General features: G+C 37.8%; 1 protein-coding gene across 21 annotated transcripts in view; it reads left to right on the top strand.

Annotated features, from left to right (window-relative positions):
* LOC106173715 (uncharacterized) overlaps positions 1–15,517 on the top strand; it is a 94,207-nt gene that overhangs the window by 68,539 nt on the left and 10,151 nt on the right. For 20 of the 21 annotated variants that reach the window (XM_087016646.1, XM_087016652.1, XM_087016654.1 and 17 more), the window contains 4 exons: positions 6,982–7,092; positions 7,657–7,776; positions 8,847–8,967; positions 9,359–9,563. In XM_087016646.1, the coding sequence (XP_086872772.1) occupies positions 6,982–7,092; positions 7,657–7,776; positions 8,847–8,967; positions 9,359–9,563 (557 nt within the window). The remainder of the gene's footprint in view (positions 1–6,981; positions 7,093–7,656; positions 7,777–8,846; positions 8,968–9,358; positions 9,564–15,517) is intronic. The other variant, XM_087016651.1, reaches the window with a different exon arrangement.

A 15,517-nucleotide genomic window follows, 5' to 3' on the forward strand; every position in this document is an offset into this window, starting at 1 on the left:
CTTCCCTATTCTCTAACATATGTTTTGTTAGCCCTTGTTTGATAACTTGCACTGAACGCTCAGCGGCACCATTCGTGCTTGCATGGTACGGAGGTATAAGTTTGTGATTTATTCCATTTATTTCACAGAATTTACGAAACTCCCCTGAGGTAAACTGTGGTCCATTATCTGACACAATAATCTCAGGCAAACCTGCTCTTGCAAACCACGAACGTAAAACATCAATTGTTTTCGAAGCAGTAGTAGATTGCATTTCTTCTACTTCTATCCACTTTGAATATGCATCAATCAGTATCAAATAAGAACGATTGTCTTTCTCAAAGAAATCAATATGGACCCTCTCCCACACACGTGAAGGGAAAGACCATGGGATCAGTGGTGCAACAGCTGGCAAGGCTCTGTTTGATTGACATTCATCACATCCAGAGACCAAAGACTCAATTCCAGAATCTAGTCCAGGCCACCACAAGTACCCTCTAGCTAAGGACTTCATTCTAACAATCCCATGATGTTCTTCGTGTAATTCACGAAGTAAACGGTCACGATAACAAGGTGGTATGATGACACGTAATCCCCAAAGTATGCAACCTTGGTCAACAGTAAGTTCATTTCTGCGTCTAAAGTAAGGCATCAAAGAATCATCTTTGACATAGCTTGGCCAACCATTAAGAGTGAAATCATACACTCTGGACAAGACTGGGTCCTTCATAGTGGCTTTGCTAATATCACTCGCTTTCACAGGTAATTCTTCTGTGAAAGACACACAATGGACAACAAACTCGTTATCCTCACTAGGCTCAGAATTTTTATTTGGTAACCGTGAAAAGCAATCTGCACTTGCATTGTCAGCAGACTTTCTATATTTTATCTTGTAATTGTAAGCTGACAGAATCAAACTCCAGCGTTGCATTCTAGCTGCAGCTAATGACGGTATACCAGTATGTGAATTGAATATTTTCACAAGAGGCAGATGGTCTGTAATAAGAGTAAACTCTCTTCCATATAAATACATGTGGAATTTCTTCACACCAAATATGATGGCTAAAGCCTCTTTCTCAATTTGAGCATAATTCTTTTCTGCTTTAGAAAGAGTACGAGAGGCTGTTTCAATGGGGCGTTCAGAACCATCTTCCATAATATGACTTATGACTGCACCAATCCCCACTGATGATGCATCACAAGCTAATACGATTGGCCGTTTTGGATCATAGGGTGTGAGACATGACTCTGCAGAAATAGCAGACTTGGCAGCATTAAATGCAACATCACACTCCTTTGTCCAGTTCCACTCTACATTTTTGCTTAAGAGCCTGTTTAGTGTGGACACCTGAGTAGACATGTTCTTTATGAATTTCCCATAAAAGTTCAACATTCCCAGGAATGACTTGAGCTCTGAAACATTTTCAGGCTTGGGCATATTCATGATATTTTCTATGTTCTTGGCACTTGGATGTATACCACTTTCATCCAGTGTATGACCAAGAATATCAATACGTTTCTGAATGAAACTACACTTTGACAAACGCGCACGGATATTGTACTGACGGAGTCTCTGCAGCACACGTTGTAGTGCTATGTAATGTTCTTCTACTGTGTCAGTAGTGATGAGTATATCATCAATAGAACAAGCAGCCTCCTCAATACCATCCAACACTTGATCCATAACGCGTTGAAACTGCTGCGGAGCAGTCGTAATACCATACGGCATTCGCTCTGGGCGTAACAAACCAATCAAAGTGTTAATCGTGAGATATTGTTTTGACTTCTCACTCAATTTTAACTGGGAAAATGCTTCGCGCAAATCTATTTTAGATCTGAATTTCCCTTTTGCATGTTTGGCTAGTACTGACTGAATAGTTGGGAGTGGATATGGGTCTTTGTCTAGTACTGTATTAACTGTGACCTTATAGTCACCACATAACCTCAGATCCCCTGATGGTTTTACAACAGTGACTTGTGGACTCGCCCACTTACTACTTTCTACTTTGGTATAATGACCCTTCTCAACTGCCTCCAACAGCTGAGATTTGACCTTATCTTGCAGAGGGTAGGGTACACTATAAGCTTTCTTGAATATGGGAGTTGTACCTTCAGGAATGTAAACATCTGCTTCAAAACCTTTGATTGACCCTTGACTTGGAGCAAATACATCTTTGTATTGTGACAGAAGTGACTTTAACTTTGGGTCACTCTGTACAGAAAAGACATTGGACCAATCTAACTTTATTTTCTCTAACCAATTTTGCCCCAACAATGCAGGTTTAGATCCCTCCACCACTACTAATGGTAGGTCTACAGACTGGTCATTGTAACTCACTGTGACTGTTATTTCCCCCAATAAACTAAGAGGATTGCCGCAATAAGATGTAAGATGCAAATCTGATTGACGTAAAGGGTGATCTTTGAACTTTGATTCATACAAATCTTGACCAATCAACGTGACAGACGCACCAGTATCTAGCTCAAAGTCAATAGACTGTGAGCTAACCTGTAAAGCAATAATATACTTGCTACATTTATTTTCATTTACAGTACTGATAGGAGCATGATCAGGTTTTGTTTTGTTCTCTTTACTTCTGCATTTGATTTGGAAATGGTTCAACTTGTTACATTTTCTGCAGATTTTACCCTTGGCAGGACAAACTCCTTTGTGTGGGTACTCTCCACCGCAGAACCAACACTCCCTGAAACCCTGTTTTGGCTGTGTTTTCGACTTGTTATGACTTGGCTTGTGTGGTTTAGGTGCTTGGGCTTGTGCTGATTTTTTCACGGCATAGACTGTGGTAGGACTGGTATCGCCCTCCATAATATGGGACCTTTGTTCAGACAGCTCTAAAGCTCTAGCATGTGTAAGCAAGTTATTCAGTGTGAGAGTCTGGTCACTAAGAGCTTTTCTTCTCAACTTATGGGATGTACATCCTTGTATAATTTGTGACTTAACCTCTCTGTCCAAATTTTCAAATCCACAGTTTGCTCCTATTTGTCTTAGTTTGATATGGTATGAATCAATGGTTTCACTAGGTTCTTGCTTACAGCTTCGAAATTTGTAAATTTCAAACTCAGGATTATGATGAGGTCTTACGTACTGTCCAAAAGAAGCTACCGCATCTTCATATGAGTCCCCTCTGTCTGGCAGATTCTCAAAAATGTCTAAAAATTCCTCACCAGCTAAATGTAAAAGCATGGCTCTCTTCTGTTGCGAGTTTTTGATGTTCAATGCAACCATGAGGTTTTCAAATCTTTCCTTCCATTTTCCCCATCTTTTAAAGACGGTGTTCGGTTCCTGTCTGATGATGAAAGGTGGAAAAGTTGGTATATGCGTCAAGTTTACTGCTTGGGGTTCTTCCTCCTCCATAATTCCTTGTCGCCAATGTGATGTTCTTTAAGATGTTCTTAGATTCAAACCAACAAGACACCAAGTCTGATTTCCCAGCACCATACTTTATTCTCAAGTCTCTAGTATTCTCTCGAGATCTCAACACTCACAACACTGATATTCTCTAACACAATACTGAGCTACTGCACATTTACTACAGATTTACTTTTACATTCATCCATTTCATGTTGATATTTTGACTATTGATAAGGAAATTGAATAAATATTTCAACATTCTTGGATAGGCGAGCTCCATAACAGTAGAGAGCCTTTGAATGGATATTTCATTATTCTCGACCCATAGTCAGCAAATTCAAAAGGGGGGCTCTTTTTCTGAAAATTGGTTCTTTTACAAAGAAGATTAAATTTTACCCAGAATAGACCTTTTCCTGACAGAAAGTTTTTTTTTTCCTTAACATTGGTAGTAGTAATTATTAAAACATGACTGTGAAAGAGGTTACATAATGTTTAGGTTCATCTAGTACTCGTTAGACAGAGAGAGCGACGAAAATTGTATGTAAGAATTCCCGCTAAGCTTACCTGGTTGTCTATTGCATAAATACAGGTGACTATGCTTCGAAATTATTTTCTTAGTTAAGAAGATCTCTGCATTCTTTAATCCACTCACTGCCCCAAATTATATCCCCTCCAGTGTAAGGGGAATAATCAAGTAGAATTTATAGAAAATAGCTTTGGCAATGGAAGACATATTTTAATAGCGTTTTTCATAAAATTTTATATTTTAATACTGTTTTTCATAAAATTTGATAAATAATATAATTAATATAAAGAATAAAAGATAAATGTGTTAAAGGGACACAATCTCCCAAATTTGGAATTGATCTCTGTCTTCTGCCAGAACCTTATCCTATTTTAACTGTAGTCTGTATTAAAAAACAAAAATAACTGAAGATATCCCATTAGCTACACTGTAATTTGATTATCGTGTTTTCCAACTAAGATACATGGGGATAATTAGAAACAGGTTGGTATAAATGATCTGATAACATTCTGGGAAGTTGATTGACTCTGTTTTTATAGCAGTAGTGAATTGTGTTATATTTACAGATAACTTGTGATTTTCTGAGAACCATGTTACTGTAATTGGTAGGTATCATTAGATAGCTTGAATTCTCTGAAATTGCGTGTTTTGCTGGATACACATGCCAGTGAGTTGGGTTGATTTGATACATGTACAGCTCTGTAAAGATTTTCACAAGACTAGTTGAGAAAGTCATTGTTACTTGACCACTGTACACGTAGCCTACACCATAAGTAATTGCATGATGATCTGAAGTTATATTTCAAAATACAGTATACAGTTTTAACTGATCATATCATCTGCTGTATAATTGTGCATATCAAAATGTAAAATAATCCTAAAAGAAAGTTTGTATAAAATAGATTTAAAGAAGTAAAAAAGAACCATTTCAGTGCATGCTTCTCAATCCATCAATATCATCCATCAATATCATCCGTTCCATCAATGTCTTCTTCGGTTAATACATAATAAGACCTCTGAGTACAGTGCAGAATACTAATTTGGCAACAGACAAAGCTCAATTAGCTTTTGTTTTCTGAGCTCTTTATCGTCTTTTCTCATTTGATTAACTTTATTTTATAATTTGGGTAATTATTGTAATTCACTCCTAATCTTCAATTTAAATGATTTCCATTTATGCCCATTTCGAAGAAAATTGAGACAAATCTATGGTGGAAAGTGATAAGAAATAGTTCTCATTTTGATGAATTGAAAAGAGATCATTTAGTTTCACATGTCCAGTTATGTTGAGCCCAAGGTGATAAGGGACCCAGAGCATGGATATTGTAGAACTGGGCAGAGTTATGCAGAGCCAGGGCCTCTGATTGCAGTAGTTTGGCCCCAGATGTGACATTGTGATGTAGTCTCATCAACAGCAATCTTATTATGATGGAAGTAATGTTCCATATGGCACTGTATTTGATGCTGTAATGGATGGCCATAGAACATGGCCTAAGAGGGAGGGGGGAGGGGAAGAAAAGTGGATGCCGTGGGAAAATATCTGTTATAATATTTTCTTTAAACCAAAAAATTAACTGTTTTTTAGAATGTTTTGCCAAACAAGGATGAAAAATAGATTTCATGGGAAAATATCTTTTATATTTTTCTTTAAACCAAAAAAAATTAACTGTTTATTACTTAGGAGTTAGGACATTTACAGATGTGCCAATAGAAATGAAGTTGGGGAAATATTGAGCTGTCATTATTTCCCAGAGTCAATTTCGGAAGAAACAACTCATTAAAAAATAGATATGAATATTCTCCATGTGTTTGGGAAGATCCATAAGTCATGCTTTACCCTCCCCAGTGAGATAGCCTTCTTTCAAATGACATTTTGCTCAGTTTTATCAAAGATAATCCAATCACGTAGCCTTCTGTCATTCCCTGTGGAAATAAAAGTCTTTGTGCTCAAATAGAGAGCTGCACATTAGAGCACCTTATGTAATGTCTCTCTGTGAAGACAGAAGGGACACAAAGACTGCTACTGCTGGTGGTAAATATAGCGGTTCTTTGTACTCAGGTTTTATAAGTTTATTGTTAAGTAATTGCACATTTTTGCTGTTTCTTGGGTTTGAATTTCATGGGTTAGGAGTGGGTGATGCATGCAAGTATCTTAAAGTTTTGTTTAGATGGTAGGTGTTTTGTTTTGTTTATTAGTTGCTCACTGTGTCAATTCAGAAGGAGTTTTCCATAATCAGATGGCACTGTTTCTATTATTTCTTCATATATATATATATATATATATATATATATATATATATATATATATATATATATATATATATATATATATACCAGGGACCAGCCTCAAAAATGTATTTTAGAGAGAAAATTGGCCTAAAATTTTAGACAAAAAATTCAGTCTGTTTATATCAAGATAAATCCACAGTTTAACACAAAATATATCATTTAGTTAATTTTGGGTCAACAAGACAAGCAATTTGGTCTGAAAGTTTAAACCATTTTTGGGGGTTTAAAACCTCTTTTGTGAATCAGGCTTTTCTACTTGTGTATAAACGCCCTTCAAAAACTTGTCCTTATTGTCCTTAAAGGCAAGCCAGCTAACTAATTGGACTGGTAGTAGAAGATAGGACAACAATAGGGCTAATGGATGACCCCAGATAACAATACCAACTAATATGATTGGAGACAATACAAGTGACTGGGGGAGACTAATGTTAGGTTAGGGGCAGACATTAAGGACAGGTGACAACAATAGATTGGCATGTTTGTCTTATGTTACCTCTAAAATGAAGGTACATAGACTGTAAAATTAACAGAGACTTGGGTTGCAATAGAGGGGAAGCTGCCAGTAGTATCTGCAGGACTGGGACACAATTAAAATGTATTTATATTTTTTTCAGTCATTGAACTTCTTATTGAGCAGTGGTAGATGTATTTATAAATATATATGTACATGTACAAGTAGTTAAGCTATCAGTTGATGCCAGTCAGGCATTTATTTCATCTTAAAAGCTGAGTTAGGTCTGAAAAGTCTTTTCGATAGCAACATTTAAAGAACAAACCATGTATCTAAGGAATGAACTGGCTTGTGTTTTTGTAGGAGAGGCTCCACCAGATTGACAAGCAGCAGAGGGATATGCTGAAACAAGTCAAAGTGGACATAGAAGGTTTGGAGACAGAACGACAGAAACTGGTGGAAGAGTTTAGAAAGGTATGTCAACTCTGTAGTGAGCAGATTCAAGGGGGGGGGGGGGGGGGAGGAGGCTAGCTACTGAAAATGTGGATCTTTTGCCCCCTTGGATGACAAAGGCCTAGATCATAACTTGATTCAGAGTAGACCTTTCTTTGGAGCTGTCGGCCAGTATTGAGAGAAAGGCAGCTGATTCTTGTATATTTTTGTCAATGATTCAAAAAATGGTTTTTGTACATGTACATTTGGAAAATAACTGGGTGTTTCGGTAAGTAGAGAAAGAAAAAAATTATCATGTTAATAAGTCAAGAAAAGGTATCATGCAGCATTTTTAATGACAAAATTTCAAACTAAAATTTGATGAAATAGATAAATGGACCAAAAAAAAAAGCCTTGTCAAGGTTTAGAATATTTTTCCATTTTAAAATACTTTTGATGTTTAATCCTAACAAGTTCTTTGCAAGGAAACAGGTAAGATGGGATGATTGTTTAATGCTTACACTTGATCAAACAGTGAGCTTGAAATGGGTTTACCCTGTTTGAGTTTACTACAATTTTATTACGTTTTCCTAATGTTATTTGAAGGAGAAGGCCACACTCTCGACCATTGACAGAAAGATCCGAGAGCTGTCCCGTAACAACTCCACATCTCCGCCTGGTGATACCAGCTCAGCAAGTGCCAAATCTTCAGATACAGAATATGAGGTAAACTGGTGAATTTTTTTCACAAGATTTGTACCTCTAATTGCTGTTAATTCCTGAAGCTTTTTAATGCTTTAATCCTGTTTTTCTTGTTTTACTTTATTTTTTGCCACTTTGCTATGAATACACACGTATGCACACGCACACACACACACACACACACACACACACTGTAGCAACAGACCTAAGTTTCTCACAGATGGATAGGTGGGTTTAAAGGTAGAGGGGTTCCCTGTCACTAACACCAATAACATAAGAGATATAGTATTCACTGTTTACCTGTGCTGTTGTATAGGTGAAAGTCTGGCGAATTGTTCACACCAACATTAAGGAGTCATTCTGTTTTGATTGGAGAACATTGGCTATACATTCTTTGTGTATGAGCTGTATCAGGACCCCGGGAGATAGGGTTACGTCTGCATTCCTGACCGCAAATCAGAAACAGTGCCACAAAGGGGAGAGTTGACACTGTATTGAAAGTGCCTGAGTCATGTTTTATTTTGATTAATAAATCAAACCAGGTTCATGGGTAGATTGTAGACTTTATAACTCCGAGGTCAGTCCTGTCTGTGTCATTTTTTGATCTTTATGGAAATGATTAAGCGTCTGAAGTCTGGTGATGGATAAGATTTGTTTTACGCACTTCTGTAAAAGACTTACAAAAAGGTAAAAGAGTCATTGAAAGGGACATGCCGTTTAACTGACTGCCATGGTAAGAAAGAGAATTCTAATAACTGAAGACTTAAATATTTTAATATTCATTGACATAGTTTTGTGGTGGTGGTTTTTTAGTGAAACTGGACATTTACACATGGCGAGCAAAAAAATTTTCTCAGTCCTAAAATGGTGACAGTCTGGCAATGTAAAATGTGTTTCAAGTTGAAATATATGGAAGTATGTTTTGTAGTCTACAAACAAGTTTTTGGTTGAACATTGTGAAATGTATTCAGATTGTACTGTTTAGATGATGACTCTTGTTAAGAAATATATTTTCAGTAAAAGATTTCTGTTAAATGTATGCAATGTTTATAATTGTTTCTAGTTTATATTCAACTAATGTTTCACTGTTTCAGATGAAAGTGAATGAGGAGTTCTTCAGACGACTTCAAGAGGAGGAACTAAAGACGCCCACCAATGAGATGACCATGGAGCTAAGTGACAAGTTGGCAAAGACATATCTCAGTGACGACAAAGGTAAACTAATAAATTGACAGGAAATATCTGAGGTGTTCGCTGATATCAAGATTATTCCCTTGTTCAACAGCGCCTTTGGCACAAAGGTGTGAAAGGAAGGGATTGCTTGATAAAACTTTGAGGTGAAAAGTGGAAGTCAGCTGCATTATATGATTAGTAATGATAATTTTAGGAGCGTAATAATGTTATCAAAAATTATTTTACTAATAAAAGGCAAGTGTTAATCTCAGTGATGTTTAATAAGTGCAGGAAATTGGATTAATTGGATTGGTGGTCAGATTTGTCACCATGTAAGATCCTTCTAAACCGTATATTTATTATATATTGTGCAAACATTGTGAAGCATGTAGTACCACAAACAAGTTGATAATTCAAGGAAATGATCAGCCAGGTAATAAATACCTCACTTTAGGGGCCAAATTCATAGAAGATCAGAAAAAATACCTGGAGGATTTGAAACGGAGAGCGACCCAGGAGGGTCATGTTCAGTGGGCAGAGATGCACCAGAGAGAGGCCAAGGCAAGGAGTTATGGGTCAGTGGAATCCGAGGAAGGCAGCGTGGACAGTGGAAGCACACCCTCAGACAAGGCCACCAGGTAAGAGTGACGTCGTGAAAAGATGCAGTGTGTGTGTGCATGCATGTTTAAGGGCATGTGTATGTAATTTAGTGTAGACAGAAGAAACAAGGCTGCCAGGACAGGTAAGAAGGTGGTGGTATATAAAAAACGTCCTATAAGGATGTAACCTGTGAAGATCGGTAGGGATGTGTAGATACATATGTTGTGCTGAAGTTTATGAGTGGTCAATGCTTGTGAATATGCTTTATTTTGTATAATTCTCCCCAACAAGACAAAGAAATGGGGAAATATGATGTAAACTGATACACTGTTCACAATTTAGAACTTGCACAAATAGCTTCAGTTTCAACAATTCTAACTTAAAAGTTAGGTCTAAGGTCTTTTCAAGATTAATTTTGAGGCTATAACTTGTATAGGTATGTCTGATGTAAAATACTGTGGGATTAAATACACCAGAAGAATGCTGAACAGCTGATAAAGCAGAGTTTATAAATAAGTGTTTAAGCACACCCTGCATCAATATAAACACAAAAATTAACACAAGATTCCCATCAAAAAAATAAAATTGAATAACAAATGGTGTAATTCTGGTCCTGATGCCCTCTCGGTATTCTGTGTGTGGTTAAATCTGCGTAGAATGGGTGTGCTTGAAGGTGATTTACTATGTGACAGAATGTAGACATTTGGTTTGTCCTCATATTTATCCTCAAAATGTACTTTATGAGGTATTTTATGTGGATCTTTTATTTTAGGGAAAGACTGAAAATGATTTCAACAAAGATTTTGGAAAAAGTTTTAAGACCTCATGTGTTTTCTTTTGATTCTCTATGCAGCCTGAGATAAAGGCTGAAATCACATTTTGCTGATCTTATGTGGGACAATTACTTTTTGATGTGACGTGATTTTTTACCGTTCAATCAAGAAAAATATTTGTAACATAGACAATTATCTGATTGGCCATTAAATTAATAATTGAGGTCTACAGGACATTTTCTCCTTACCCCTTTAGAGATTTAGATCATAATTTTAACAAACGGCAGATGAATTACAGCATGATATTTCCCTGTGGGAATAATACTTGCACCACAAGATATTTAACACTGTGACATTGTGCCATTATCTATATTCCATATATCACCACTGGGTCTGGTGCCACAAAAGCACTATGGCCTACATATTGGTCTTAACTTTAAGACTAAAATATTGGTCTACACTGTCCATGAAAAATCATTAATAGCTCAAATTATTGGTAGTGTGCCTTTTTAAAACAGAAGAAAAATGTAGCTTGTTTTACACCAATTCTTAATTTAAGAGAACAGCTGTTGAATTATCTGGAACTGAAATAAGCCAAATTGGGGGGGGGGGGGGGGGGGGGTTAAAGTTTAGACTAAATTTTGGTCTAAAGTTCCTCTGTGTGACTGCGCCCCTGGAGTGTGACTGACCCCTGTGTGTCCCAGGTCCAGGGAGACATATGATACCATCTGGTTGACATCCATCTACTGGGTACACAGACACTTCTCTGTGCTTATCTCCTCAGACTTCATATATTATGCAGAGATGATGGACACGTGGCGCAATTTCCCTGGTGGTCCGTCCCCTTTGATCTTAAAATTGATTTTTTTTGTCAAGAAAAAGGTGGTTAAAACTTTGTGCTGTTTTTGAAATCATTAGAAACTGATGATGCTTTGTTTGTATTTAATGTCCTATTTTACTCCGAGAAAGTCGATGCATTTGTGCCCTGCAAATATTGAAGAAAGTTTGAAAAAGTGTAGTTTTTATTATCTAATAATATATCATAGATTTGATGATCCCAGATTTACATGCTTTCATTTGGAAATAACCTAGCCTATTTTAGCTCCTATTTACCATCTCCAGTTGTACTGATTATGTTTTAGTTTAAATATCCATTTGCACAAAGATCAAATCCTAACCCTACATATATGTTCTCATCTAAAATCAGTTTCATCCCCACATCCAGGTCCATGAACACATGCCCAGTGTCCTCTCCCTAAAATTCTGGAGCAACAGGTGCAGAAAGGTGTGTTTTAAGCTTATTAAAGTATTAAATTCCCCATACTTAAATCATAGCCTTGTTAGTCGTACAAAAACTGCTGCATGTGTCTCTTGAATTATGAATAAAAAGGGTCGATGAAAGAAGTTCTCTTAGCATTAGCCTATTTTCTAAAGTGAAAAACTAAATACCTTCCGTAATATTGCACCTCACTTAAGCAGGCATGCGAGACATCTAAGCCACTTAAGCTGAAAGCAATTTAGCGAGAAACCCCATGGAGATGGACCAATCCTGTTAGAACGACCTGGAGGAACCTATGTCACCTGCACCAAAAACAGAAAAGGCGCGCAGTCGACAGGATTCGAACCTGTGCGGGGAGATCTTGGTCTATTCCCCAACAGACTTAGTCTATCGCCTTAACCACTCGGCCACGACCGCCGTGTGTAACGTAAGATAAAAATAGATGAGTATATTGCTTACATGCTTTCATTTAAAAATAACCTAGCCTATAGTATTTTAGCTTCCATTTACCATCTCCCGTTGTACTGATTATATGTTTTAGTTTAAATATCCATTTGCACAATGATCAGATCCTAATCCTACATGTTTGTTCTCTTGTTCTCTTCAGTTGCATCCCCCCCCCCCACACACACACACACAAACACACACACACACCTAGGTCCATGAACACATGCCTTGTGTCCTCTCCCTAAACTACTGGAGCAACAGGTGCAGAATGGGGTGTTTTAAGCTCATTAAAGAATTAAATTCCCCATAGCCTTGTTAGTTGTTCAAAAAAGGCTGCCTGTATTTCTTGAAATATAAATAAAAAGGGTTGATAAATCGATAAATAGTTATCTTGGCATGAGCCTATTTACTAAGGTGAAAAACTTAACACCTTCCATAATATTGCAGCTCCCTTGGTTTTTTGTCTTCGGAAAACATGCCTTATTGATTTTTGCTTCCATCCTCTCTACCTCTCCCTGCATTTCAGGACCAGATCCCTACAGATTACATATACCTACATAAATGTTATCTCCCCCTCTTTTCAGTCTTTCCCCTTGATGTTATCATCCCTGGATAAGGGAACAACCTCTTAACATTTAGCACACTGAGAGAGACTGGCTTTTAATTCCCTCTTATAAAATGCTTCTCCATCCCCTCAGCCTCTCCCTGAATATTTGGCCCTCCAGGTGAGAGACTGGCTTTAGATTCCTTCAGATAACATCTCCCTCCATCCCCTAAGCCTCTCCCTAAATATTTGGCCCTCCAGGTGAGAGACTGGCTTTAGATTCCCCTCAGATAACATACCCCCTGTTCCACACACACACACACACAGAGCACATAAGCCACTTATACAGGACCACTCCAGACACCTCCACAAACTCCTGTTATATTCTCCGGGTTATTGATACAGGGACTAAGCAGGGAAAACATTGTTCAATCTCAGCAGGTGGTTGCAGGGTGTCCGTAAATAGGGACCCGTGGTGAGGTTGTGACTTTAAAAACATTGAGTAAAAAGTTGTGGAAGCGTTTAAGCGGGACGTGGTTTTGGCGTGGTGGCGTAAGGCAGTAGTCTGTGAACCATATCTTGCTGTAACTTGGGAGATATAGGAATATATATACATATAGGCCAGAAGAGCTGAGAGGATACAGGATTCAATTATCCAAGGGAAGAGAGAGAGGAGAGTGAAGAACTTAAAACAGTTGATGTTTGCTGAAATTATGGCAGCTGTTAATGGCAGGTATGTCTGTCTTCTGGTGTGTGTGTGTGTGTGTGTGCCTTTTAAGCAGGTCCCTAGTGGACTCAAATCCTATAGTTGATATTTTTGTGATGTCACTCACACCCGAACCAGTGCTAGTTGGTCTTTTGTATCTAAGAACAGCTTTTTGTACCCAGCATGATGGCATGACTGGAATAACTATACCTGGCCAGACTTCATATAGTTTGGGGTCACTGGTGTCCAGTCTTCATGATGACCAACAGGTGGTTTGATCATGGCATTTGTATATTTTTCGATCTTCAAATTCTGGTTTTCTTTTCAAAGCAGGGTTGTCACCATTATGGTTCCAAAAATAGACAGTTTTATCACTTTTCAAGTGTATGAGAATAAAAGCTGAATATAATTTATATAATCATTAGTCACATATTTGTGGGATGCACATGAAAAAAAAAAATGAATAGGCACCGTGTCTTGGGCACAGTGAACATCTTGGTTACTTATGAATCATCTGAAGCAATTTCACTAAGGGTCTATTCCCACAACTTTAGATCGATCTATCACCGCGAGGAGTCTCACCAGACTACCGTCAGATAATCCCCCTTAAGTGTCCGTCCCCGCCCACTACAAGCCGTAAGGGGCAATTAACTTTCGTGTCCGCCCGGTTGACAGCTATTCAGCGCGAACCCCCAGGGAGTTAGGTCGATCCAAAGTAGGTCGATCTAATCTATGGAAATGGGGTGTAAGACAACTGTGACATTTGTCAGGAAATATGTGTGGGTTTAGTGATTTGTTGAGTGTCATTTCCTATGCAGACATACCGTGATGAGAGTTGACCCATGCCATGAGATAAATGGCTGGGATATAAGATAAGAATATTCTGTGTTGACATTTGCTGACACTAAGTACTATCTTGTCAGTTTCTGTGACACCATGTCAAAGTAGAGGACTTTTATGTAGTGACTGTTATGTAAAAGTACATATAACCCATTGGACAGCTTGCCACATCAACCAAAATATGAATGTGTCCAGTCCACCCCCATCCCACCCCCACACCCAGGGGCGGATCCAGAGATGTTTTCTGACAGTCTTCCAAATTATCTTTGTTGATCCATCCTCCATTTTTGACCGTCTTCCGACAGAAAAAATTAGATACCCGTCAATGTTAACTTAAAAATCTGACCGTCTTCAAGAAGACCCAGAAGACGGCCTAAATCCGCCCCTGCACACCCCACCCCCACACCCAATCAGGTATTGTGTTAGGTTGGAGGGAGGGTCATGAAGTCTGATATTTTTTAAACAGCACATAGCATGTGCGTATGTGACCATGTGTGTGTATGTAATAGTATTTGAATCACATCAAATTCAACTGGTCAAAAGAGTTTAAAACACACACACATGCACGCACACACGCGCACACACACACACACACCAGTCCTTCTCCCCCCCCCCCCCTCCATTATTGTGTACATTGCCACTCCTGTCAACTTGACCGCTGCCCTTTGAGCCATCCACTCCTTCATGGATGTGTACACAAAGTAAATTATGAAGCATACTTAATAGCAAAGGTGGTGCTATTTATAAATTAAGTTGGTTTACTGTTTGTGTGTGAGTGGCTTAAATGAAAATGTTTGGTAGTTTCTTTTTTTGGGTAAAGCTCATATTTGTGTAGGCACAACAGAACCTAATATTAGTCTTTTTTTATTTTATATTCTTAAGCACTTTACCTTACATCTTTGTTTTAAACATCGTTTCAACATGAAGTCAACCAACTTTTCCAAACTTCAAAACCAACATTTCTCGGTATAACTAACAAAACATTGTTTTGTGCAAATATTACTTCTATAAATAGTACATGAGTGACTCAGCATCTTTTCATAAATTCATTTTGTCTTTAGCAACGAGTAATTACTTTAAGCCTTAGATTATCACATAGTTTAAAGTATGCATATCTTAAATACATCTCAAGATTACTATCTTAATACCCCACAATGTGGACAGTGATATAAAATGTAAGAACATTATGCTGCATATCAAGATCTCTAAGAATTAATCAGGTTGGGACTGAGTGTGAAAGAACATAGAATCTAAACATCTAAGGTAGTTGTGTTGTGTACTCCAAGTGGCAGTAAAATTGAAGCTCAATTTTGTTCATTTATTGGGATTTTTTTTTTTTTTTTTTTGAGGTGGGGGAGGTGGGGAGATTCTTAGTCCCAGGTGTTTAGAAGGATCAGTGGGCT

The sequence above is a fragment of the Lingula anatina genome, chromosome 7 (assembly GCF_051362555.1).
Source record: "Lingula anatina isolate TDL-2025a chromosome 7, LinAna3.0, whole genome shotgun sequence".
Taxonomy (NCBI): Eukaryota; Metazoa; Brachiopoda; class Lingulata; order Lingulida; family Lingulidae; genus Lingula; species Lingula anatina.